The following is a 27,046-nucleotide window of genomic DNA, read 5'->3' as shown; positions in this document are numbered from 1 at the left end:
TAAACAACAGAAAGGTGAAATGCCTGTTGTGTTCAATAAGTGAGAGAACTCCAGAGAGCAGAGGACTCACTGTGAAGCACTGCTGCTGTCAGTAGAAGTGTCCCACTGGTAGGCTGTGTCCTCCAGCCAACAGGAGTGGTATCGAACAATGTTACAGTGATTCAGGTCCGACAACACCTTCACCTCTTCCAGAGTTTTTCTAATCCAAAACAGTTCAATAAATAGGCTACATTTAGAAAACATTACTCCTTGATCTGTGTTTTTACAGCATATAATGTTTCTTTTTATTTTTGTTAGGAACAAATTCATTCTTAACTCACTCTCTGTAACGTACGACCTTTACAGCGTAATATTTTCCCTCCAGTTTATGTCTCGCCTTGAAAACACGACCAAAGGATCCTTTATCGAGTCGCTGTATGTTGTCATAGTCCGTTGTAAACCTGTTGAAACTAACAGCATTAGTAGTTAATATTGTTGAACTTCATGAGAACAAGTTTTATTCATTCCTATGTGATTTAAAAGAAGCAACGCATCCCGTTGTGTTGTTTTATTGCCTTTTGTCTTAAATTAAAATCATACATTTAAGAAACGCAAAGGTTTTAAATAAATTAGGACAAACTAACAACAAAAATAATTTTTACTAAGAAAATCCACAAATATGACCCAGTTAATTAATTTCAGAAGTAAAAATATGGCGACAGATGCCTGAGGAAATTAAAGAGGCTTCTCAACTGCTCTGTTTCCAAACTGAAATAATGATCCAACTAAAAATGAGCTTTAAAAATCTATATTTGGTTTCACAACTATGAATATTTTGAGAATTTTCTCCGCACATGTGAACCTACATATTGTCCAAAATGATACATCTAGGAAGCAGCAGCAAAGACATCCGTAGACAGCGGAAAATGACATTCATGGCCAAGATGAATGGAGATCAACTTCTGACCACAACTGAGATAAAATATTGTTTTAGCAAATTAAATTTCCATACCTTGAAACTGACTGGGTTGGTGTTTTTACATCCTGAGGTTTTCCCCTGTCGTTGTTTTTGAAATTTACCACATCCTTAATAAAGGTCATAATGAAGATTTGAGAATTTTGAACAAGAATCACAGAAACTGACATGATTACGGTCTTCTTTCTTTACCTCTTTGCTCTGCTCACAGACATTACGAAAATGTGCTGCAATTCTGGCAAGAAAAAATAAATTAACCAGGGACATGTGTTGAAAGAAAGTACAGTTTTACAGTAGGAATAATGGCTTACTTTATTTTAGGCTTCCCAATTGGACTTTTCACCTATGCAAAAAGCAGAGAAACAATAATTTTACTAAATGTACAACCTTTCAAAATCAATCATGTAGAAATTGAAAGAAAGTCCATCTTTATGTCTTAAAAACTCCTAACACAAAGCAAAACATAGGTCTGAGTAAAAAAAAAAAAAGAGTTAACCTGCAGAGAAATACCTATTTTAACTGCTGCAACACATTCTGCAAAGGAACAAAAGGAACATCCGAAATAAATGACAGACCTGATTTTTAGGAGGGTTAGATGAATCCCTAAAAACAATTGATTCGCTTGCGCTGGGTGCCATGAGGCCTGATTTTGTTTGACCAGAAACCCTAAAGGAATACAAAGAGCCACATGATCAACGGTATGTTTAACTTTATGTGTAACCATCTACTGTATGCCAGATGGTTACACTAAACATAACACTTTCATTATAAAGCACTTTCAAATTTCAAGCAAGGCTGATCAAAGTGCCGAACGTTAACATTAAAGAGAATAAAAAGCATGATACACACATAAGTATAAAAACAGTTGTTGATGTTTGACACAGGGTTGAAGGCCAAGAAGTAAAAATAGATTTAAAAACAGGCAATCAAGGAGGCTGCCTGATCTGGAGGGGCAAAGTGCTCCAACGTTTAGGACCTGCAACTGCAAAATCTGTCGCCTCTCAACTTAGATCATGTTTTTGGGATGTCCAAGAGCATCCACTGATCCACTGATCTAAGTGAAGGAGATGGGATGTACACATGCAGAAGTTCAGATAGGTGAGATGGCGCTCAACCGTTAAGAGACTTAAAAACACATAGAATGATTATAAAATTTAAAATGTATTGGAAGGCAATGAAAAGAGGCTAAAACTTGTGTAATGTGTTCTTGCATGTTTGTCCAGGTTAAAAATCAAGCAGCTGCACTCTGGACCAATCATAGGCGCCCAATTCCAGCCTGGCTGATTCCCAACTTACTGTGTTACAATAATCCAGTGTATAGATAATGAAAGCATGAATAACTGTTTCAAGATTGTTTTTGCACAGAATAAGCTTGAACTTTGGTAATCGTCTTAACTGAACAACACAACAACATCCCACTGCGTTAACCGGATTCTCAAGTTTTAACATGGGTCCATTTTTACACCTAAGTTTATAATGTTAGTTGTTTTTTTAAAGAAAAGAGAGATACATGGGTTGTGGCTGCCATCTGGTCTTAAATTACATGATTTCAGTCATTTTTGTTGAAATTCAAAAAGTGCCACCTTGTAAAGTCTGTAAGACAGCTCAGAAAAGGCTAGATAGAGTGTCCATCAGAATCAGAATCAGAATCAGAATCAGAAAAGCTTTATTGCCAAGTACGTTTTTGGACATACAAGGAATTTGTTTTGGCGTAGTCGGTGCAATACAGTACAATCATCATACTGTAGAGGAAAGTGGACCTGGCAATCGTGTGCATAACAGTGAAATTGAATGATCCGTTTTTGGAAAATAGTACCCAGTGGAAGGAGGTACAAGGAAAGCAAAAGAGAGCCATGTATGGAACCCCAAGGCAGAGCAGCTGAGGTAGAGACATAATCATTCATGGTGACACAAAAATGTCTTTCTGAAAGCTGGTAATAAAAGATTGTTATGCCTAAGCCGGTAATGCCTACCCAATGCTCCAGCCTTGAGATGTCCACATCACAGACTATAGTGTCAAAAGCAGCCATTTAATCCAATATCACTGACATCCATGTGTTGAGTGGTGAGTTTTAAACCACGACTAAAACTTCTCTAAACCAGAGGTTCAGCCAGGATTCAATTAAATGGAGTACAAACAAGTTTTTTAGTATCTTTGAAAAAATAGTAACTCCCTCACTGTATGCTTGTTGGAGGGGACTGCTTGGCTTGTGCGCTGTCATCAGACCCAGATACCTTAAAATACAAATAAAAGCAGTTACCAACACACAATAAAGTGCAATATTAATAGCTATAACAAAATAAAATGATTTAGTTTAAACAAACCTAGGATGTGCCCAGAAAACCTTTCAAATGGAGGAACGTAGGTGGCATCCTGTTTAGATGCCTGAACCACCCCACCTGACCACTTTTTAGACAGGGGAGCATTGGCTCTACTCCAAGCCCTCTCTGGATGACAGAGTTCCTCATCTTATCTATATTGCAACACATAAACTGGCTCACCTTATGGCTCAAATCTTACTACACTTCAACAGACCAGAGCAGTGCCCACTCTTATTACTGTCAAAGAAGCCGCAATCCTCACCCAACCATCATTTGTTACCAGCAGGCCAAGATATTTGAACTTCTCAGCTTGAGGCAGAGACTGAGTAAAACTTGGAGGTTCTCGATGGAGAACAACCACAGAAATTAGTAAACCGTGCCAACATTACAGAGACAGGTCTAGGTGTTTTTACTTTTCTACCTTTTTTGACAGCTTATGCATGCAATTATTTTGCTGTTGTATTTTCAGAGAAAATAAAGCTATTTAATTAAATACTGGTTATTTATATTACCCTTGTAGTGATTTTATGCAAGCATCCAATAATTTGAAAGGTTCTCCAAATCCATTTTCCTCAAAAGGCTTTCACTTTAGCCAGTCTGACATTTCACATGATAGTTGTTCACAATGACTTGGCAAAGGTGGGTAACAAAACGTGGAAAAGTAGTTCTCAAGGCGTCAAAAAATCAGAATAAAACCATGTGAAAAAGGAACTTAATGGTAAAAATGTCCAGATGAAAGGGCCTAAATAACTTGGACCTTTAATAAAACATTTCAAGCTAAATATTTTCCGTTTGGAGAAAGTGAAACATCTTTATACTTAAGAATCAACTGAACAACTAGTCAATTAGACTGTGGAGGCCATGGTCTTCCTCGTGCTTAAACAGATGCATCAAAATGTTAATGCATTTCAGTAAATCAATTCAAAAAGTGAAACTCATATTATAAAGATTACACTTTGAGTGGGCTAGTCAAGGGAGCAGTCTCTCCCCTCATAGCAGAACATCTGCATTGAAAAAGTATTTTATTGAAATTTATTTGGAGATGAATTTGGGGTTTTCATAAGCTATAAGCTTTAGACAACAAAACTAACACATATATGACTCTGTATGTAATAAACCAATCACAAATCAACTTTTCAGTGATATGTTAATTCATTAAGATGGACTAGAACTAAATCTCACATTGAAAACACTTAAGTGTCTCAGTACCTTGCTGTCCAAGTCTGACTGATCTTTTAGCGGATTCGGTTTGGCCTCCTTGACGCTTGAGACAACTTCCTCACTATGCAGACTTGATGTGAAGCTGTCTCGATCATCTCCAGTCTTCAGAACAAAAATACATGCAATAAGAAACAAACGTTTAAATCTAATCCATTCATCAGATATTTTAGATTGAGATAAACTATAACAAACTGATATTTAATTTCATACATCTAAAGTTTCATTGCCCATTATCTCATGATGCACCAGCCTTGCAGCTTCCTCCTTGGCTTCCTTCTTTGTTTTCCCAAAAGCAGCTGGATACTCCTTATGTCCAACAATAAACCTACAACACCTGATGTTACCAGTAGAAAAGAGTTTTATAAAACACGTGCTGCTGAATTCACACCTGTATGTCATTGGGTGATGTGAGGAGACCTACTGAGTTAAATTGTTGGATCCGAGCGTAGTTGTCTCAACAGTTCTTATGATAACCCGATTACTTTGCCCATATTCATTGAGCCAACACATGTAATTAGTTTTCAGCTGAACCCGGGATGGAGAAGCTTCTGCAACACTTCCTTTCTGTCAGGATAGAAAAAAAACAAACACTAGTATTTGACATCATTGCAAAAACAGTGCATTAAATAAATGATTCTTACAGAAACTGAAGGTTCGGCCAACAAGAGTTCCAAGGCATTTTTAGCAGCACTCTGTTTGGCTTCTTTCTTGTTCTTCCCCACACCTTCAGGGTAGGCCTTTCCATTAACAACAGCTTTTAAAGTAAACCTGCAAAAGGATCAAAAGAACTGCATTAGTTGCATTTAAAATGTGACCCAAGTGCAGGTGTGAAACTGCTAATTACAGGTAACCTCTAACAATAACCTCTAACAACCTCTGAGGCCTTCAGAGAACATCTGGATTTATACTGAGATTCAATTAGACACGTTTCACTTAATATTAAGTCACTTCACGGGGCACTAGCCTTTAATTCAGGCATCAGAGTAAAGGGGGCTAAATACAAATGCATTACTTTGAGCAAAACAGGCTGTACCTGTTACTCTACCCTACACATGCAGGTCTTTTGGTAAAGTTTACTGATTTGCATAAACAATTTAAAGAAGTGCTACGGTGATAACATACTTCCAGAGTCAGGTCTAAAGAAAATGGCAAAAACCTTTTAGCCAAATCAAATCCTACAGTTTCTAACAACTCACGTTTTAATGTTGTCGGGTCCAACAGATCCGACTTCCTCATAGTTCAGCGTCAGCCGCTCTTTCTGTGCATGTTCGTTCAGCTTAGCTACGTAGTTTGCAGAATCCATCTTGAATTAGAGATGCTTTTAAAGTGCAATAAAATATGACAAAACAGTTCTAGACGGCCTGTTAGCCTCGCCTGGTTTCATTTCAGCGCTGCTTTCACGGCCGAGGCGTAAGTTTCGATTTCAGCAGAGACGTCACCAGTGGTGGCTTCAGGGGAAGTCTGAAATATCAACTGCTGAGGAGTGTCATGCATTTATTATTTTTTAAAGAAAAATCTAACTTTTAAAGACAACCTTATGGTTTAAATTATTGAAATATTTGAATATCAGACTGAAGAGTGAATGTATTAAAAGTATTTTTAGGCCAAACTGAAGACATTTACAGACTGGTTTACATTATAATTTTTTTTTTAAATGTAATAAGCTTGCAGTTTTCGTAAATAATGAACGTTAAACCCATGGAGCTCAAATAAAGAAAAGAACTTCAAATCCCGTAATGTTTTACTAGAGTTCCAGTTGAAAGGACGTGTAGTTAAAAAAACAAAGGAAGGAATAAAGTAGGGTAATAAAGATGCAAGGCAGGAAAAAAAAAACAATCATTAAAGAAAAGTAATTTACTGACATGTCCAGTATAATAATATTTTGGACAAAGGATCACCGAAGGCAGAGATAAAAAAAAATGAAAACAAGCTAGAAAACTGGGACACTAAATTTTGCAGCCTTTTTCCAAGTAATTCAAGTTCAACAATTCAATTTCAATATTACATTACAAAAATCTAATTCAATTAACACAATTTTTTTTTATTATGACTGCTTTTGAAACACATGAAATACTTTTATACATCTTTTTAAAACATAAACTGTAAAACCGTATCTTTTTGTTACATTTCTGAAAAAAACTTAAGACCACAGAAAAAACAAGTGACAGCAGATTTAAACAAGAAATGAACCTTACTCAAATTCTCAGTGCAGTATCGTCTGATCCGGTTGCTCTATTAAACTCTGCAGATCCCAATTTTCAATATAGCTTTGTCCTTCTAACATCAAAAGTACTTTAAGGAAATAATATATCTTTTTTTTTTTCAAGAACGGAGTAACTGAATGTCATTTTTAATTAGGATCATTCGTGGTCTGCCGCTGTATCTCCTGGACAGTTGGAGCTCAGGTCCTCTTCATCTGCAGAAAGTGAATATATGCCTCAGCAAAGCACCATAAAACAGATATAAAGTACATGCATGATGTTATCAGCCTTACCATTAAATGCGGTGCCACACCACAAGCAGTAAAAATGGACTCCTCTTAAATAGGATGTAATGAATTGCAATTTATCAAAGGACTGTAAGAGAGAGAAACACATTAAATACAGTTTAATAGTAAAATTTAGCAGTAGACAAATTAACAACAGAGGGCTAGAGCATATATTTGATATCTTATTGATATAGTCAGTCAGTCATTTTCTTCTTCTATAGTGGGTCACAGGGAAGCTGGTGCCTATCTCCAGCAATCTATGGGCAGGAGGCATGGTACACCCTTGACAGGTCGCCAGTCCACAAACAACCAAGCACACACCCATTCACGCCTAAGGGCAATTTAGAGAGACCAATTAACCTAACAGTCATGTTTTTGGACTGTGGGAAGAAGCCGGAGTACCCAGATAGAACCCATGCATGCAAGGGGAGAACATGCAAGTTCCATGCAGAAAGACCCCCGGGCGGGAGTTGAACCCAGGACCTTCTTGCTGCAAGGCAACAGTGCTACCAACTTTGCCACTGTGCAGTCCATCCACAGTCCATCTTATTAATATACTGTTTAGTAATATTAATATTTATTTTATGACACTGGGATTTTCTACTGTTGGGAGAAATACAGATCCTAAACTAAATACTAACATTTAGCTCTGTAATTTCTTCCTCTTCGTCCTCTTCGTCCTCTTCTTCCGCAGGATCTTCCTCGTTGTCAGCGTCAACTTTGGGCCAATACCAGGGTTCTCTGGGAACACTTATACCCTGAGACAAAAAGATACATCAGGCGTTAGAAGCAAAGACACGCAAATCTTTATGATCACTTTAATTATGCCCATGAGTCTTATGAGTATCTTCTAAAAATATGAATTCCCCTTGATCTCTTTACATTTTTACACAGTACAGCCATAAACTTCATGGAGCTTATTCAGTCCCCTTCAATTTACGCCTAAATAAAATCTGATTATTGGTTCAAGGGCTGTAAAAACCTTTGCAAGGAACTTTATATTCAAATGGTTCCTACCTTCTGATTGTCAAGCTGCTCGCAAGATCGCTGACTCCTCCTCAAATCTCCTTCAATCTTACGCTCTTCTCTCTCTGTTCTGACTCTTGACCTGATGTGCATTGCAAACACAGATAATAAAACAGCTGTTATGGGAGGAGGGAGGCCCCTTAGAGGCATCTCAAATGCTCCTGCAAACTTCACCTAAAATCTTCCAAAGACTTGGCCTCGTTCTGCTGTTTGGCTCTCACTTTCTGCCGATAATGGTGGAGTTCCTCCTCAGCTTTTCTTTTCTTAACCTCTTCAAGACCAATACCCCCTCTGTCTGATGGATCAGCAACAGGAACGTTCATAAACAATAGATGGTACTGAACAGCAGAGTATGATATAAAAAATAAACAACTTACCTGCTTTTATAGTTAGAGGAATTGGATCAACCCTCCCTGCTCCTGAAGACACAAGACCGGAGCATTACATTTAATTTAAAAGCACAAAATGATTAAAACATGACTTATCCTTACCCTCTTTCCCAAGGCCTTGTCCAGCTTTATAACCCATCTTTTGAAGCAGTGCAAAACCCTTGTTCTCATTGCTGATGGAGCTCTGTAAAGCTGCTTCTCTGCTTTCCTTCTCCTGCTCCTTGTAGCTCTTCTGACGGTTCTGGATATTCTTCTCCTTTTGCGTTTCCTCCTTTTTGATTGCTTCCTTTGCCCTCCTCACCATGCTGACCCCTGGCTTCACATCTTGACTATAAACAGGAAGAACATAGAGAAAAGAAACCTTTTGCAGATAATTTGTCTATTAATATTTTAAATGAGTATGAGTGCTTACTCTCACTAGGCTCTGAGTCATGCCACATGCAGCAATTCGCTGGTTACTCTATAGTGAATGGGTGTCCAAGAGATGTCAAGTCAACGTTTATTTTTAAAGCACATTTAAAACAACAATCAGTTGATCAATGTGTTGCACGAGACATAAAATCACCAGACGCTGAATTTAACATCATATTCAGCTCGACTAAAAGAAAGTTTTTCTTCATTAAGCTAAAATACTTGGAATCAACTAACTTAAAATATATTATTATATACCTATATTGTTTTAGCTACTACTGTTTTGTTAAAGCTTGTTAAGATTACTGCTTTAAGTCAAGGTAATGTTTCTAAGTTTCATATTTATTAAGCTAATTTTAATTGCAATTTCTAAAACTCTTATTTATAGTACATATTTATAATTTGCTTACATTTTACTGAGGAATGCATCAGACATATAATCCTCCTCCTCGTCAGACATCGTGTATTGCAGAGGAAATGTAGTAAAATAAAAAATAAAAAATGGTTCTCAGCTTAAACAAATGCTCGCTGGAACATTTTGTTTGCTCCTTTCGTGTTTGGTTCGTTCGCAAAAAAAGTCCGACCAGCTACGAGGAAAGCTACGTGTCAATCGTTCCGTCATTTAAAACACATCATTAGATAAAATGTATCCATAGAATGCGTACAGGATTAACGTTTAATACAAAACACAATTTTCGAGACGTGTTTGTTTACTGAGCGAATGTTTACCACTTATGTTTGTTGTTTTCATGGTTTCTCACCGGAAGTACTTGTTTGCGACGCCGCCGTCGATAATTTGTCGTCATTCATCCTTGGTCATCGAAACACAGGTAGTATGTGTATTTTATTTCTGTTTAGATTATATTTTAGGAGGCTGATGTGTTTATAGGATAACCGAGCGTTGTACGAGACGTCAGAAACTGGCTTAAAGCCCTGGTCAGTGCGAGAGTGTCGTCAAAGTTCAGGTTGTTCCTGATGGGAGCCAGCTAGCTAGCTGAGGTTGCTACAAACAGCTACAACTGTCAGCTGCCGTCAAACACGAAACCGCCAAATGTTTATGGTACACTGCTTCAAGGTTTTACTTTCCCGAAGCACAGGCTGCATGTAAATATAGCTAACTGCCCAAGAAAACAGTAAACATTTCGAGCTCATATAACCGGCTTGTTTTGATTATATTCAGTTCAGAGTATTTATATGACGCCAAACCGAAACAAATCTCAAGACAAAAAGGTCGACTTCATGTTCAGATATATTTGTCCAAATTCAGTTCAAATAAATCTAGTTCAATCCGACATAATCTGGCCTGATTTTGTCTGGTTTGTAAAATAATTACAAACAGTCCACAATGAATCTAATTGTAATACAGTTCAAAGTCAGGAGGGTCATATAATACCAATTTGTAAAAAGTAATCTAAGGAAACCCAGCAGATTGCATCAAGTCATTGATTTTGTACCAATCCCTCATCCTAAGTAAGCATGTAGCAACAGAGGAGATAAACCATTCCCTTTAAACAGGAAGAAGCAGAACCTGATTTAAAATGAGTGTTCTTCAGCTCAAGGCTCAGCTCAAAGTGCTTTGCACTGGACAAGAACTACACTCAGCCAGCCGCACCCACTAACACACACGCATTCATACACCGAGGCACAGATCTGTCGGCAACTCGGGGTTAAGGGCCTTGCCCAGGGGCATATTGTCATGTAGCAGGAAGATGTTGGAGTCACACCAACAACTTTCAGATTCCCAGACGACTGCTCTTCCCATTGCTCCACAGTTGCCCCAATTCTTACAGTTATCTTTAAAAATCTGTTATTTTGATATAGCAAGAATGTAGAATCAACATGGTCTGCTGCTTAACAGACATGGTGCTCATAACTTCCCACCTGTAGTTTAAAAACAGTGTTACCTTGATAAAAGGAATGGATGGCTTCCCTGCAGCATCATGCTACCACTACCAAGATTGTTTTTTAGTTTTCACACCATGACTGTATATGTATTTTGCAACTGGAAAGATTTTCCAACAGATGAATTTGTTTTTCTTGTAAGTGTTGGAAAAGTATAGGAGCAGTCTTTCACAGCAATAAATCAGGAGGAGTGCAGCGCTGCTCTACTCTTCCCTTTGGAGGAAACTTCGGTCTCTCCAGGCTTTTCTCTGACACCTAATTAAAAGAACTTTTAACAGTTGAAATCGTGTGTTTGATCATTTTGGCAGTTTTGAAAACGTAATGTGTTAAAACCCTAGTCTACCCTTGGTGTCAGTAATGGTTTTGTATGTAAGAGGAATATTTTGGACATCACCAAGTAGCAATGAAGAGAAGCTAAATAATGTGACTCAATTACATTTTCACCAGAACTCTGCAGTGTTGTGGACAAACTGAAGACATTTCTATATATTTAAAACAAAGTAGGAAGAGAATTGGCATTTTGTATTGACAATGTACAGTTTCTAACAGACAAGGGTGTACAGTGCTGATCCTCGCCATGGAGCTGGCTCACAGTCTGCTGCTCAATGAGGACGCTTTGGCTCAGATCACTGAAGCAAAGAGACCAGTCTTCATCTTTGAATGGCTTCGCTTCCTCGATAAAGTGCTTGTGGCAGCAAATAAGGTGATTTGTCAATTTTAGTGTAGCTTTATTTAAGTAGTTGCCTTTTCAGACATTCGATGACCTTTATACTGTGCTTGAATGGCAGGTGGATGTGAAGGAGAAGCAGAAGAAGCTGGTGGAACAGTTAACAGGACTAATCAGCAGCGCCCCTGGACCACCAACCAGGAAACTGCTGGCTAAAAACCTTGCTACTCTTTACAGCATTGGCGATACCTTCACCGTTTTCCAGACGCTGGACAAATGCAACGACATCATTAAAAGCAAGGATGACACACCCGCGTACTTACCAACAAAACTGTAAGATCCCATTTAATCTTCTGTTGGCTAATTCTACACTAAATTGTCATATTTATAATATCCTTATAGCTTGTGAACATTTACATGGAGTTCTAACTTTTTCATTAATGCTTTTAAAAGTTCAAGCGTACACAGTTGACCCCTGTCGAAGGGTATTAGCAGTTAAGCCAAGCAATAATCTACCGATATATTTTGTTTTTAAGAGGGAGGATTAATAAGTGTTATGTTTTTTTTTTACATTAATAGAAGATTATAGCTACATTCGGCTTCAATGCTGCAGTTATTTTTTTTCCTGTGTGTTTGTTCATACAGTCTATTGTATTGGGATTATAAGTGAAAGACCAAGACAGAGTAGTGCATAATTGTGAAGCAGAAGTAAAATGAAACATGTGTTTTCTAATATAGCTGCAAGTCTTCTGGAGGTATGTCTCTTCCAGCTTTGTGCTTCTAGAGACACATTTTTGCTCAAGCTCAGTTGAATTGTATGTAGAGCATCTTTGAAAATCAATTTTCATCACACATTGTCATTTGGATTTAGGTTTGGACTTTGATTGGGCCATTCTAACAAGACTCAAGTCTTTTGAAATGTCTCAAGTTTTCTTCCAGTACTGTCCTGTATTTAGCTCCATCCATCTTCCCATCAGCTCTGACATGCTTTCCTGCACTTATTGAAGAAAAGCATTCCCACCACACTTCACAGTGGGGTTGGTGTGTTTTGGTATTATGGATTGCTAGTTTTTTGTTGCACATAGTGTTCTGCATGTAAGACAAAAATATCAATTTTGGTTTTTTCTGACCAGAGCATCTTCTTCCATATGTTTGCTATGTCCTCTGCATGGCTGATGGCAGACTGCAAACGGGACTTTTTATGCTGTTGTTTAAACAATGGCTTCATTCGTGTGAATTTCACATGTAGTGGTTGTCAGTAGAATTCCCCCCCTGAGCCGTGGTATCTGCAGCTCCTCCAGAGTTACTATGGCCCTCTTGGCTGGTTTTCTAAAATATGCTCTCCTTGCCAGGCCTGTCAGCGTTAGTGGTTATGTCTTTGTATATTTCAGTATGTGCCATATTTTTGCATTTTTTGAAAATTGATTGAACTATGCTGCATGAGATGTTAAAAGCCTCTGGATATTGTTTTAAAACTCAACCCTGCTTTAAACTTCTCCACAACGTTATCCCTGACCTGTCTGCTGTCTTCCTTACTAACAGAAGACTGTTGTTTGCGCTACATTTTATTTAGCCATATCATAGTAAAGGGGAATATACGGTATTCTGCATGTGAAACCATATACAGGGGTTGGACAATGAAACTGAAACACCTGTCATTTTAGTGTGGGAGGTTTCATGGCTAAATTGGACCAGCCTGGTAGCCAGTCTTCATTGATTGCACATTGCACCAGTAAGAGCAGAGTGTGAAGGTTCAATTAGCAGGGTAAGAGCACAGTTTTGCTCAAAATATTGAAATGCACACAACATTATGGGTGACATTCCAGAGTTCAAAAGAGGACAAATTGTTGGTGCACGTCTTGCTGGCACATCTGTGACCAAGACAGCAAGTCTTTGTGATGTATTAAGAGCCACGGTATCCAGGGTAATGTCAGCATACCACCAAGAAGGACGAACCACATCCAACAGGATTAACTGTGGACGCAAGAGGAAGCTGTCTGAAAGGGATGTTCGGGTGCTAACCCGGATAGTATCCAAAAAACATAAAACCACGGCTGCCCAAATCACGGCAGAATTAAATGTGCACCTCAACTCTCCTGTTTCCACCAGAACTGTCCGTTGGGAGCTCCACAGGGTCAATATACACGGCCTGGCTGCTATAACCAAACCTTTGGTCACTCATGCCAATGCCAAACGTCGGTTTCAATGGTGCAAGGAGCGCAAATCTTGGGCTGTGGACAATGTGAAACATGTATTGTTCTCTGATGAGTCCACCTTTACTGTTTTCCCCACATCCGGGAGAGTTACGGTGTGGAGAAGCCCCAAAGAAGCGTACCACCCAGACTGTTGCATGCCCAGAGTGAAGCATGGGGGTGGATCAGTGATGGTTTGGGCTGCCATATCATGGCATTCCCTTGGCCCAATACTTGTGCTAGATGGGCGCGTCACTGCCAAGGACTACCGAACCATTCTTGAGGACCATGTGCATCCAATGGTTCAAACATTGTATCCTGAAGGTGGTGCCGTGAATCAGGATGACAATGCACCAATACACACAGCAAGACTGGTGAAAGATTGGTTTGATGAACATGAAAGTGAAGTTGAACATCTCCCATGGCCTGCACAGTCACCAAATCTAAATATTATTGAGCCACTTTGGGGTGTTTTGGAGGAGCGAGTCAGGAAACGTTTTCCTCCACCAGTATCACGTAGTGACCTGGCCACTATCCTGCAAGAAGAATGGCTTAAAATCCCTCTGACCACTGTGCAGGACTTGTATATGTCATTCCCAAGACGAATTGACGCTGTATTGGCTGCAAAAGGAGGCCCTACATCCTACTAATAAATTATTGTGGTCTAAAACCAGGTGTTTCCGTTTCATTGTCCAACCCCTGTATGCTTTTCATTCACCTTGACAATTATGCACTACTTTGTGTTTTTGTATGACTTAAAATCCCAATTAAATACATTAAAGTTTTTGGTTGTAGTGTGGAAAGGTTCAAGGGCTTTTGCAAGACACTGTAGATTCAGAAAGATTTTAGAGTACGTAGGGAGGTGATGAAAATGTCACAGGACAAATTATAAATTAGGATTGGAGCTGTGGAGTTGAATGTGTCTTTGGGATCGCTGTGGTTATGTCAGCATCATCACCTTTCAGTTAGATAAAAGCCACTACAGATGCTGCCTAGGAGAAGATGAATTATGTCAGAAAAGGACAGACAAGAACGTTTACCTTCATGAGATAGTCCACACCATTTTTTTTTCTAATAATTCTCAGTTTTCATGATTTGGTTTTCATACTGTAATGTTATTGTTGATATTTTTCTCACAGTGCTGCAGTTGCCTGTGTTGGAGCATTTTATGAAAAGATGGGCCGGATGTTGGGAAGCTCATTTCCAGACACCATTAATAATCTACTGAAAGCGCTAAAGAGTGCAGAGGTATGACTTGGAAGTTGTTTTTACTGCGGCTTGGCGTCAACTGTGCATTACCGACAGGTTGGGGGGTCATTGTGATATATTTATTAGTTATTTTATTGCAACGTTATTGATGTAGTCCCAAGGGAGAGGAGAGATCCTGCTCAGCCTGCAGAAGGTGCTGAGTGGACTTGGTGGAGCTGCAGCTTCATGTCACAGAGACATCTACAAGAACGCCCGCTCCCTGCTCACAGACAGATCCATGGCTGTACGCTGTGCAGTAGCTAAGGTTGGTTTCTGAGAAACACTTCAGTGAAGGCCTGAAGGATTTAATAAATATGAGATTAGTGGCTGTATTCCAACAAAAAAAATAGTTTTATAACCCCAATTATATGAGGATTCTTTGTAACAACTGGAGAGGATTTAATTATTGTTATTTAAGCCAATATTAACATAACAGCCTCTAGAGAATTCTAGTAACTTATATTTTAACTTGTTCAATACGGCAAATTATTTCTTGTAAATTTCCTGTTAATGATATATTCCATATTCAGCTAAACCAACAACACTTCTGAATAATCTCTCATGTATAACACTTGGGCTCATGACCCATTTATCAACCAACCGTTGCATCCTAAATGCACAAATAAGAGCTGTTGGGGGGGTCTTTCCTCTCAGCAGCTGTTAGACTGTATAACCAGCACTTTTCCCAACAAACCATAACATAACAAATCTGAGCAGTATTATACAGGTCCTTCTCAAAATATTAGCATATTGTGATAAAGTTAATTATTTTCCATAATGTCATGATGAAAATTTAACATTCATATATTTTAGATTCATTGCACACTAACTGAAATATTTCAGGTCTTTTATTGTCTTAATACGGATGATTTTGGCATACAGCTCATGAAAACCCAAAATTCCTATCTCACAAAATTAGCATATCATTAAATGGGTCTCTAAACGAGCTATGAACCTAATCATCTGAATCAACGAGTTAACTCTAAACACCTGCAAAAGATTCCTGAGGCCTTTAAAACTCCCAGCCTGGTTCATCACTCAAAACCCCAATCATGGGTAAGACTGCCGACCTGACTGCTGTCCAGAAGGCCACTATTGACACCCTCAAGCAAGAGGGTAAGACACAGAAAGAAATTTCTGAACGAATAGGCTGTTCCCAGAGTGCTGTATCAAGGCACCTCAGTGGGAAGTCTGTGGGAAGGAAAAAGTGTGGCAGAAAACGCTGCACAACGAGAAGAGGTGACCGGACCCTGAGGAAGATTGTGGAGAAGGGCCGATTCCAGACCTTGGGGGACCTGCGGAAGCAGTGGACTGAGTCTGCAGTAGAAACATCCAGAGCCACCGTGCACAGGCGTGTGCAGGAAATGGGTTACAGGTGCCGCATTCCCCAGACCTGGGCTACAGAGAAGCAGCACTGGACTGTTGCTCAGTGGTCCAAAGTACTTTTTTCGGATGAAAGCAAATTCTGCATGTCATTCGGAAATCAAGGTGCCAGAGTCTGGAGGAAGACTGGGGAGAAGGAAATGCCAAAATGCCAGAAGTCCAGTGTCAAGTACCCACAGTCAGTGATGGTCTGGGGTGCCGTGTCAGCTGCTGGTGTTGGTCCACTGTGTTTTATCAAGGGCAGGGTCAATGCAGCTAGCTATCAGGAGATTTTGGAGCACTTCATGCTTCCATCTGCTGAAAAGATTTATGGAGATGAAGATTTCATTTTTCAGCAGGACCTGGCACCTGCTCACAGTGCCAAAACCACTAGTAAATGGTTTACTGACCATGGTATCACTGTGCTCAATTGGCCTGCCAACTCTCCTGACCTGAACCCCATAGAGAATCTGTGGGATATTGTGAAGAGAACGTTGAGAGACTCAAGACCCAACACTCTGGATGAGCTAAAGGCCGCTATCGAAGCATCCTGGGCCTCCATAAGACCTCAGCAGTGCCACAGGCTGATTGCCTCCATGCCACGCCGCATTGAAGCAGTCATTTCTGCAAAAGGATTCCTGACCAAGTATTGAGTGCATAACTGTACATGATTATTTGAAGGTTGACGTTTTTTGTGTTAAAAACACTTTTCTTTTATTGGTCGGATGAAATATGCTAATTTTGTGAGATAGGAATTTGGGGTTTTCATGAGCTGTATGCCACAATCATCCGTATTAAGACAATAAAAGACCTGAAATATTTCAGTTAGTGTGCAATGAATCTAAAATATATGAATGTTAAATTTTCATCATGACATTATGGAAAATAATTAACTTTATCACAATATGCTAATATTTTGAGAAGGACCTGTATTTCAGTTTATTTGCAATGTTTTTGTTGCTGCGGTAACTACTTTCCTGCAGTAGTTCTCTGCATAGGTGTGCCTGTGATCTTGTACAAGGCCCTTTTTTGCACAAAAATAAAATTCAGTTTAAACAAGTACACTTTATTTTAGAGCTGCACCGACCAGATATCTGATCTCCGGGTTTTGTAAAGCGTGGAGCTACCGATGCAGATTTTAGCCCAGTTCATTAAAACTACAACTTAAAGTGTTAATATTTCCTTTTAACCTTCTTGATGTGACCAATAATTAAATATTTGTATTAAGAGCAAAGGCTACACTGCTCCATGTGTAAAAACAAGCAGTTACAGTAATGTAGAGTTTTAAGGACAAATGACTACAGAGAAGACATTTAAGCTGCCTTTGGCGTTTAATATTAGCACTCAGCCGTTAGCATCGCTAACTCTAAACATCAGTTTCTGTGTGAATTCTCTGGAGAATGATGACCCTCACCTTAGCTCTGAGATTTCCAAAACGCTGCCAATATTTTCAAACGCAGCGTGTTTCATAATAGACAGAGGTGGAAAGCTCAAACGAATAAACCGAGTAACTTTGTTCTAATATGTTCAGCCTACCTGGTAACTATTGAAAGCAACTCCAGGTCCCTTGACCAGTTTGCCAAAACATCCTCAAGGCTGGTATGAATTAACGTGTGCTGGAATCCCCAAATAACAAATAAACAACTATTCTATTCTATTCTATTCTATTCTATTCTATTCTAGATTCTCTACGTAATGAATCAAATTACAAAGTAGCAGTAGCTTTCGTTCTTTGTTCCTGTCTGGTCAGTGTCTGCTGGAGCTGCAGAATGAGGCAGTTTTCATGTGGACAACAGAACTGGAAAATGTGGCCACTCTGTGTTTTAAAGCCTTGGAAGGCTCCAACTATGGTGTTCGGGTGGCAGTGGCCAAACTGCTGGGTACGGTCATGGCCACAGCCCTCATGCCCAAACAAGCTGCAGGTAGTTGAACTCGATTAACAGGACACTTTGTTTCTGCTATTTTTAGGTTAGACTGCCAAACTCGCTTTTTCAAACATAATTTGTGTCACTCACAGTGATGCGTCAGAATGTGAAGCGGGCTACACTGGATGAGGTGCTGGAGCTGATGGCCACGGGGTTCCTACGTGGTGGATCTGGCTTCCTAAAGAGCGGAGGGGAGATGTTAAAGGGGGGAGCCTCTGTCAGCAGGGAGGTGCGAGTGGGTGTCACACAGGTGAGAACTTGGTGGTTCTATCCATCCATCCATTCATCCATCCATCTTTTGTATTTATGGTTTTGAAAATGGGCTTAAAGGGACAGAAGGAAAGTCTGGAATTTGGAACTGAAATATGTATGGGGATATTCTGTTTTCTTCCAACTTATCTGTAGTCCTCTTCTCTCTCCTCAGGCTTACGTTGTGTTTGTGACCACACTGGGTGGTCAGTGGCTGGAGCGCAATTTCGCCAAATTTCTGTCCCACGTCCTGGACCTTGTGTCTCATCCACGGGCCACACAGACGCATGTCGAGGCTGTGTACTCGCGGCGCTGTGTGTCCTTCATGCTGCGCGCCACACTGGGGGGCTTGCTAGGAGAGAAAGCTCAGATTGCGGCCGGCAAAGAAATCTGCCAAGCCATCAGCAAACAAATGAGGGCTGTGGGTAAGGAGGATGGGGGGGAAATATCACGGTTCAGAGCATTACAGAGTAAGTACTCATCCATCATTTTCATATTTATTTCTCTCTGCGTTCAGAATCATTGCAATCATTGCATGTTTTGTTCTTGGGTGGACAGAGTTTGGCGTATTTTCCTTTTCTTTTTCTGGTTTGCCTTTCTGTCTTTGCTTCTTTAGGATACGTCTCATTTCTCTTTCCATCTCTTTTTAACCACAGGCAGCATCGTAATGTCAGTAATATCATTCATCAGCAACACAGCTTATCATTAATTCATTCCTCCATTATTTCATAGTCATCATGGCTGCTTGTCTGCTAGTTTATTCTGTCATTGCTTTATAATCCCTGAGGAGCAAATAACAATTTCTGATGGTAAACATCTGGCTTATATCAGCAAAAAAAAAAAAAAACACTGCATGTGCCTCTAAATTTACAGCAATACATTTTAACTACTGCAACATAGGTTTAGCTTCTCTCCTACACAGCATCCCATCCGTGTGTTTTATAAATCACCATTACACATTCGAAAGGATGATTCTTACTCTGATTTGCTATGAAACCTATAAACTCTTACAGGACATCATTCTGTTGTTCACTTTAGGACAGTTTTAACAGAGAAGTTCAGTTTGTTTCTCTCCAGACATGATTGTGGGCTCTTTGTTGTTCACTTTATACTTGCTGCCAAAGCTTTTCCAGCCAGTTTGATCTGTGAAACTTCTTGAAATAAAAATTCGACAAATGTTTGTGGCCAACTGGAAAAAAGCAATGAGAACTGGAGCCTGATGGGTTTCCAGGTGTCTCTTCTAAATTTGTTTCCCAGTGTATGAAGCACAGTTCTGCCACAGATCAAGAAGCAGCTTTAAATCTGACCCTTTAGACTTTTTTTCTTTGTGTGATCTCTCCTGATTGTTGTCTGTTTGGAGCTCAGAGGATTTCTAGACATTCAAAATTGCTCATTTTTGTTTTTGTTTTTGTTTGTGTCTTTGATGCTACGACTACAGATATTTAATGTTTCTGTGACAAAAATCCTCAGAGCTCCGAATTGTAACTCAGTCAGGCTTATAATATTTGGACAGTGACACAAATCAATTCAGTTTATTTATATAGCGCCAATTCACAACATGTCGTCTCGAAGCACTTCACAAAAGTCAGGTACATACATTCCAATTAATCCTAACCATTGAACAGTGCAGTCAGATTCAGTTATTTATTCAAATTGGTTAAAATGTTTTCTATCTAAGGAAACCCAGGAGATTGCATCGAGTCAGAGATTTGTAGCATTCACTCCTCCTGGATGAGCATGTAGAGACAGTGGACAGTCACTGGTGTTGCAGCAATCCCTCATACTGAGCATGCATGTAGCGACAGCGGAGAGGAAAAACTCCCTTTTAACAGGAAGAAACCTCCAGCAGAACCAGGCTCAGTGTGAGCGGCCATCTGCCACGACCGACTGGGTGTTTGAGAGAACAGAGCAGAGACACAAAGAGAACACAGAAACACTGATCCAGGAGTACTTTCTATGGGGAGGAAAAGTAAATGTTAATGGATGTAGCTCCTTTAGTCGTTTCACCTAGAAAGAAAGAACAGATAAACTCTGAGCCAGTTTTCAAGGTTAGAGTCTGAAAGAGAGCACATATAATTAGTTACAGTAAAAGCTCAGTCAATTGCTATATCTAGGAGAGAGAAAGGGTTAAACACTAAAAGACAGGGCTATGTGGATCATCGGTAGAGGGTGAGCATTAAGTTGTTGCCGGCAGAAGCTTTTACGATGCCCCTCTCCAGAAAGGTGTCACAGGTAGACACAGAGTCAGGCCAGGTGTAGCTTCTAGGAAGAGAAAAGAGAGAGAACATTTAGTTAAAAACTGAAATAACAGCAAATAATGCAGAATTGGAGAGTAGTGTGAGAATGTAGCGAAGAGGGTGAAAGTGGTCATTATGTCCTCCAGCAGCCTAAGCCTATAGCAGCATAACTACACAGATAGTTTCAGTTTATTTATTTATATAGCGCTTATTTACAACAATGTCGTCTCCAGGCACCCACAAAGGGTCCGGAACGACGCTGGGGAGGCCAGACCAAACCACCGAGTGCCAGAGCCCGGCCACCCCAGAACGGGCCACGTGTAGGGGCACTAAGTAAAATAATAAACTGATAAAGTTTGTCCATCTAGAGCTTACTGATGGCCATTGTTAAACTAAAAACGACAAGGATTGGGATACCTCTCTCTGTCTGACTGATTATAACCATTGGAAAAGAGAGGGGGTCATACAGGTAGCAGAAATGGAGGGTGTGTTTGCACCTCAACCTTAACTGAGCCGGTTTTGGCTAAACCTGACTCCCCCTTACTCCATCCAACAGGGAGGGAGGAAGGCGGAGGTAAAAAATAAGGAAGATAGCTCAGGATAACCTAAGCCACTCTAACTATAAGCTTTATCAAAAAGGAAAGTTTTAAGCCTAGCCTTAAAAGTAGACAGGGTGTCTGCCTCACAAACCAAAACCGGGAGCTGGTTCCACAGGAGAGTAGCCTGAAACTAAAGGATCTGCCTCCCATTCTATTTCTAGAGACTCTAGGAATATTTCTAGCTCAACTAGAATTAAAATCAAGTAAAAACTAAACATGAAAAATAATTATACCGTATCTATCAGTTGCAACTTGTTCAGTCATATTTAATAAATTAGAATCTGTTTTGATGAGGCTCGTTTGTCAGATTTAAAAGTACCTTTTGAAAATAACATTTAAGCACATACTTTTAATTAATCCTACATTTCTATATTAAAAATGTTTTTTATTTTTATCTAAATTAAATATTCTAATCTTAAATATTATGTTTTCATTACCTGTATGGAGAACATCATCATTATTAAAAGACATAAAGGCTTGAAAATATCAGTATGTGTGTAATTCATGTATATAATATTTTTAACTTGGTGAATTAAGTTACTAAAATAAACTTTTCAATAATATTCAGATTTATTGAATATGACTGTATAAACATAAAAAACCCCCAAAAAGACTGGATAATGGTGGTGCTTTACTATCAAGATGGTCTACACTGATGAAGATTCACTCACCTCAGCATGCTGAATGCTTGAAGTGTCTGACATTAGGGGAGTTTACCTCTTGGGAGCACTCATATCTTGTATGGAGAACATTGAACATTCATCCCAAGATGGTCAGACAAAAAAAAAAAGAAAGGATTATTGCTATCAAAAAGTAGCTGGTACACTGTAATTTTGTAGCCTTCACCCCCGGTACATGAATTATATATAAAATGGCGGAACATTATAAACTGGATGCATACTTTATATACGTATAAGAACATATTTCAAGGTCATCATGTTCTTATGTCTTTTCTTTACGTTTGATTCAGGTAAAAAGCATTTTATATATGCTAACATTAGTTAAGCCCACAATTATTAATACCTCTAATATATTTAATTATTTTCATTTAACCAAAACGACTGTTTCTAAATAATTCTTTTTTTTAAAATACAAAAACAATTAACATTTTCTTCCTATAAATCTTTATTTCCTACACCCTCTAATGCTGATATGATTATTTTAAGATTCAGACTCTATTTGATATTCAGTAATTTCCATAATCCTAAATATGCTTTATGTAGCTAAAATAAATTAGAATCTTAGTAAATCTAAGTACATCTGAAAATAAAATGTCAGTGTCCAAATATTTCCCGGGTCGAAAACCAAGTAATTGAAGAACCTAATCGCTGAATGTGTGACAGCAGTGTGTAGCCTAATGTGGTCGATTAGAACTACTTTTAAGCTGTTTTATTGCCCCTTTTGTGATATAAGGATTATGATTATCTTTATTAAATCAAAACCATTCAAGTTTTGCTGATTTTTAAGCCATTACATCCATCAGCGCTGCACACATTCTGAAGAAAATTACTGTTTTATGATATTTTATCAGTTAAGAATAAGCAGTATGTTTGAATTGCTTGTTTGTTTTTTCTGCTACGTTTGTCAAGAGGCAGTAGTGAACGACATCAGCGGTGAGAACAAGGCGGGAGCAGCTGACGTCTCTGCCAGTCAGCATGTTATGGTGTGCGCCCTGAAAGAACTGGGCAGTTTAGTTCAGAGCTTGAGTGCAACGGCTTCCCCGCTTATCCAGGAGCCTTCAATCGGTGAGACGCACACATAAACATAACATCCAACTCTTGTGTAACTTTGGATCGAGGATTTACACTAAATGTTCATGTTCCAGGACTTCTTGAAACTGTGACCTCAGTGCTGCTGCATCCAAGCATGGCAGCACGTCTGGCAGCCGCGTGGTGCCTGCGCTGTGTGGCCGTGGCTCTACCCTATCAGCTGTCTCCGCTGCTGGACCGCTGCGCAGAGAGAATCAACAACCTGAAGAGTTCTCCTGAGGCCGTGAGCGGCTACAGCTTTGCTATGGCAGCTCTGCTGGGAGGAGTACACCAGTGTCCACTGGGTATCCCTCACTCCAAGGGCAAGGTGTAAAAACAACCCTTTTATTTCTGTCATTTTAACTCCCTCAAGTGTCTTTAAATAAGGAGATGAATAATTACATGGTCTTTGCTCGATCTGTAGCTGGTGGTCAGCATAGCAGAAGATCTTCTGCGTACAGCAGCTCAGAATAGCCGACTGTCCCTGCAGCGCACACAGGCTGGATGGCTTCTGCTGGGGGCCCTCATGACTTTAGGTGAGTCTCATACAAAGGGTTTGAGCTGTTTACCAGCAGTTTCTCTTACCCGTTATCACTAATCTGTGTTTGAATACATTTATAGGTTCCTCACTCGTCCGCTACCATCTTCCAAAAATGCTGCTGCTGTGGAGGAACGTGTTTCCACGCTCCCAGAAGGAACTGGAGGCTGAAAAGGCCAGAGGGGACTCCTTCACGTGGCAGGTCACTCTGGAGGGCCGGGCTGGAGCCCTGTGTGGTAAAGACCTCTACTCCGTAAAGTTTTAACCTGCTCTATAATCTCTGCTTTCCTATATTCAACTTATAATTTCTTTCTGTGTCCTGCAGCCATGCGTAGCTTTGTGGCGCACTGTCCCGAGCTTCTCACTGAAGATGTCATCCGTAGACTCATGACTCCCATCGAATGTGCAATGACCATGATGTCACAGTGAGTTGGAAGTTTATTTACCAGTTGAAGATGTTGAAGGCAGAACCATGTGATGTTGAGTATTTGTTGCAATTCCTAAATGCCTTTTTCAGGGTCCCTGCCATCATTAAAGTCCATGGTGCTCACCTAAAAGCAAGTGCAGCAATGGTGAGACTCAGGTTGTATGACATCTTGGCCCTGTTGCCTCCTAAGACGTATGAAGGTAACACAGCTGCTGTTAAAAGATTTTTTGCAAATGTTGCAGGTTTTTGTTTTTTAAGAGCTGTTTTTAAATCTTTTTGTAGGCAGCTTTAATGCTCTCCTGAGGGAACTGGTGGCAGAGTTCACTTTGACCGACAACTCCGCCAACACCACCACCTCTCTGTTGCGCTCTCTGTGCCACTATGATGACAGCGTGCTCATGGGCTCCTGGCTACAGGAAACTGACCACAAGTCCATCGAGGATCAAGTTGGTTCAGATCCAGTATTCCTACAAAATCAATCATATATTACCTTGGAAAAGTATACCTTCCCTTTTTCATATCTGGTCTCAGCAAAACCATAAACCCTAAATATATGTTATTTAAGTAGTGCATAACTTATTTAGTAAGAAAATTATGCATAATTTTACAAATAAAAATTTGAAACTTGTGGTGTCCTTATGTATTTAACCCCTTTTAATCTCATACCCCAAAATAAAATCCAGTGTAATCAACTACCTTATTAAGTTGCCATACATGTGAACCTGTGTGATTTAATCTCAGTACTAATCCAGCTGTTCTCAGAAGGCCTCAGAGGTTTGTTGGAGAACATTCGTGAACAAACAGCATCTTGAAGACCAAGGAACACAGCATACGGGTCAGGGAGAAGGTTCTGGAAAATTTTAGAAATGGGATAGATTATAAAGAAATATCACAAGTTTTCAGCATCTCACAGAGCTCTGTTTTATCCATCTTCTGGGAACAAAGAGGATTGGAGAACTGATAAAATATCATAAGAAGTTCTGTTTAAGCCATGTAGGGAACACAGCAAACATGAGGAGGAAGGTCTGGGCAAATGAGACCAGAATTGAACCTTTTGGCCTCTGTGCAAAATGATGGTGGCAGCATTATGTTGCTGAAGGGCCAGGGAAACTGGACAGAAATTAATGGGAACAATGAATGGAGGTATATAAAGAGCAATTCTGGAAAGAAACTGTCAAGCATATTAATGTGTTTGAAGGGCCCAGTCAAAATGCAGAGGTAAAAAATTTTAAAATCTGAGGCAAAACTTGGAAATTGATGTTAAAAGATGCTTGAGCTATATTGCAATAAAATTTTTTTGTGAAAAATAATTGTGACACTGTTTGCCAATAGCTGCAGCCCAACAGCGCATCCGGCAGCGGCGCTCTGGAACATGACCCCTCGTCAATCTACCTGCGTGTCCCCGTCGGCGAGGCCATCCCAGGGCCTCTACCTCTGGGTGTGTCAGTCATCGATGCTTCAGTTGCTCTGTTTGGGGTGGTTTTCCCCCATGTCTCCTTCAAACACAGGTAAGCAGTTCTGCTGTTACGATGAACATTTGTAAATGGATTTTAACATGAAAACTGCATTAACTTTTGCTAGTATTGCCTTTCTTACTATTTAACTCTCTTTTTGTTTCTGTTTGTTTCTTTGCTTTGTGTATTTCAGGCTGCAGATGCTAGACCACTTTGCAGAGTGCATTAAGCAGGCCAAAGGAGTTCGACAGCAGGCAGTCCAGCTGAACATCTTTACTGCGGTGCTCAGTGCCCTCAAAGTAAGGAAACAGACAGTATGTCCTCTTGAAACAGGACCATTGATGTTATAGTTAAAACCTGTTACTTATTAAAGGGTTTGGCTGAGAACAAGAGCACTCTGGGCCCGGAGGAGGTCCGGAAGTCTGCTCTGGCTCTGGTGATGGGAGCGCTGGACAATCCCAATCCGATCCTGCGTTGTGCTGCCGGGGAAGCTTTGGGTAGGATGGCCCAGGTGGTGGGAGAGGCCACCTTCATCGCCAGAATGGCACAGACCAGCTTTGACAAGTAGGCATATTGTGTTTTTGTATTTTAATTTTTTAATTTGTCAAGGACTTAGAAATGTGGAGAAACAGAATCTGTTCACCAAAACATTTTTAGGTATTAGCTTAGAAATCTATTCATGAGAATGATCTTTGTTCTTGTCTTTTCTGATGTGACTGAAGGCTGAAGTCGGCTCGTGATGTGGTTTCAAGGACAGGCCATTCATTGGCTCTTGGCTGTCTACATCGATACGTTGGAGGGATCGGCTCTGGCCAGCACTTAAAAACCAGTGTTAGCATCCTGTTGGCTCTCGCTCAGGATGGATCTTCTCATGAAGTTCAGGTATTGGACAAAAACAGTGGATTTTAAAATCAGCATATAAATGTGTTCTTTTCTTTTGGGGCGGCGTGTGGTGTAGAGGTAGAGCGTCCACATATGCAAGCTATAGTCTTTGACCCAGCTGACCTTGGGACCTTTGCTACATGTATTCCCCTTTCTCTCTCTGCCCAATTCCTATCTGAATACTGCAAATTAAGGCCACTAATGCCACAAAAACCTAAAAAATCCCACAAATTTGGTCTGTATACACCTCTTTTCTCAGACCTGGGCTCTGCACTCTCTGGCTCTGATCGTGGATTCTAGCGGCCCCATGTACCGAGGTTACGTGGAGCCCACGCTCTCCCTGGTGCTCACCCTTCTGCTTACCGTGCCGCCATCTCACACAGAGGTTCACCAGTGTTTGGGCCGCTGCTTGGGAGCTCTGATCACTACTGTTGGCCCAGAATTGCAGGGTAAGTTTGGTCGATTAGGCTTTATTTCTACTATGCAACAACAACTGCTTCTATACTTGGGTCATATTTTCTTATGAAGCTGCATTTATTTGCCAGCAGGTGGCAGTGACAGAAATTTTAAACTTATGCAGGTCACCATTCTAAACTTTTTAAAAGGTTTTTAAAAAGAAATAGTTTTGATGGGTGTTTAATACACACTTCTCCTTTTTCTGGAGAAGTGTGAGATTGAGGACTGATGGGGAGAGAGTTTCTAAAGTCTTTCAAGTCTGTTGCATGTCAAAGAAAATCTGATCCAATGCAGAGTAGGCTAAGATTTGGGTGTGCTGTGTTAAAACCCCAACTGTGACCCATGAAT

At 39.9% G+C, this 27,046-nt stretch overlaps 3 protein-coding genes across 5 annotated transcripts in view; 1 reads left to right on the top strand and 2 right to left on the bottom strand.

Moving 5' to 3' along the window:
- LOC124858948 overlaps positions 1–5,920 on the bottom strand; it is a 30,946-nt gene extending 25,026 nt beyond the window's left edge. The window contains exons 1-12 of the mRNA XM_047351291.1: positions 5,695–5,920; positions 5,140–5,266; positions 4,920–5,062; positions 4,709–4,832; positions 4,487–4,600; positions 3,135–3,190; positions 1,531–1,621; positions 1,267–1,298; positions 1,148–1,190; positions 992–1,065; positions 321–449; positions 71–199 (exon numbers count right to left, since the gene is read on the bottom strand). Coding sequence (XP_047207247.1) covers positions 71–199; positions 321–449; positions 992–1,065; positions 1,148–1,190; positions 1,267–1,298; positions 1,531–1,621; positions 3,135–3,190; positions 4,487–4,600; positions 4,709–4,832; positions 4,920–5,062; positions 5,140–5,266; positions 5,695–5,801 — 1,169 coding nt within the window. The 5' untranslated portion in view covers positions 5,802–5,920. The remainder of the gene's footprint in view (positions 1–70; positions 200–320; positions 450–991; positions 1,066–1,147; positions 1,191–1,266; positions 1,299–1,530; positions 1,622–3,134; positions 3,191–4,486; positions 4,601–4,708; positions 4,833–4,919; positions 5,063–5,139; positions 5,267–5,694) is intronic.
- Positions 5,921–6,518: 598 nt separating this feature from the next.
- On the bottom strand, positions 6,519–9,412 carry gpatch11 (G patch domain containing 11). 2 transcript variants are annotated; one of them, XM_047351123.1, is made up of 8 exons: positions 9,223–9,412; positions 8,504–8,730; positions 8,390–8,431; positions 8,187–8,307; positions 8,004–8,094; positions 7,628–7,744; positions 6,993–7,074; positions 6,519–6,914 (listed from the first exon to the last, which is right to left on the bottom strand). In XM_047351123.1, exons 1-8 carry the CDS (start codon positions 9,270–9,272, stop codon positions 6,859–6,861), a joined length of 786 nt encoding a protein of 261 aa, XP_047207079.1. In that variant the 5' UTR covers positions 9,273–9,412; the 3' UTR covers positions 6,519–6,858. The 2 variants fall into 2 exon arrangements, with proteins under 2 accessions (XP_047207079.1, XP_047207078.1); XM_047351122.1 differs by lacking the exon at positions 9,223–9,412 and adding an exon at positions 8,814–8,849 and having other exon boundaries at positions 8,504–8,762.
- A 99-nt stretch (positions 9,413–9,511) lies between these two features.
- Positions 9,512–27,046, top strand: part of heatr5b (HEAT repeat containing 5B) — a 29,735-nt gene continuing 12,200 nt past the window's right edge. Inside the window, exons 1-20 of one of the 2 annotated variants that reach the window (XM_047351117.1) lie at positions 9,512–9,642; positions 11,264–11,417; positions 11,503–11,714; positions 14,713–14,821; positions 14,937–15,086; positions 17,934–18,105; positions 18,201–18,358; positions 18,533–18,782; positions 22,783–22,938; positions 23,019–23,269; positions 23,366–23,477; positions 23,563–23,715; positions 23,805–23,904; positions 23,997–24,106; positions 24,189–24,352; positions 25,239–25,414; positions 25,554–25,659; positions 25,734–25,924; positions 26,083–26,242; positions 26,502–26,691. In XM_047351117.1, coding sequence (XP_047207073.1) covers positions 11,292–11,417; positions 11,503–11,714; positions 14,713–14,821; positions 14,937–15,086; positions 17,934–18,105; positions 18,201–18,358; positions 18,533–18,782; positions 22,783–22,938; positions 23,019–23,269; positions 23,366–23,477; positions 23,563–23,715; positions 23,805–23,904; positions 23,997–24,106; positions 24,189–24,352; positions 25,239–25,414; positions 25,554–25,659; positions 25,734–25,924; positions 26,083–26,242; positions 26,502–26,691 — 3,046 coding nt within the window. In that variant the 5' untranslated portion in view covers positions 9,512–9,642; positions 11,264–11,291. Of the gene's footprint in view, positions 9,643–11,263; positions 11,418–11,502; positions 11,715–14,712; positions 14,822–14,936; positions 15,087–17,933; positions 18,106–18,200; positions 18,359–18,532; positions 18,828–22,782; positions 22,939–23,018; positions 23,270–23,365; positions 23,478–23,562; positions 23,716–23,804; positions 23,905–23,996; positions 24,107–24,188; positions 24,353–25,238; positions 25,415–25,553; positions 25,660–25,733; positions 25,925–26,082; positions 26,243–26,501; positions 26,692–27,046 lie in introns of both variants that reach the window. The other variant, XM_047351116.1, reaches the window with a different exon arrangement.

Source organism: Girardinichthys multiradiatus, chromosome 22, assembly GCF_021462225.1.
Source record: "Girardinichthys multiradiatus isolate DD_20200921_A chromosome 22, DD_fGirMul_XY1, whole genome shotgun sequence".
Classification (NCBI taxonomy): Eukaryota; Metazoa; Chordata; class Actinopteri; order Cyprinodontiformes; family Goodeidae; genus Girardinichthys; species Girardinichthys multiradiatus.
The sequence above is the reverse complement of the archived record's forward strand: the minus strand, read 5'-3'. Positions and strand labels throughout refer to the sequence as shown.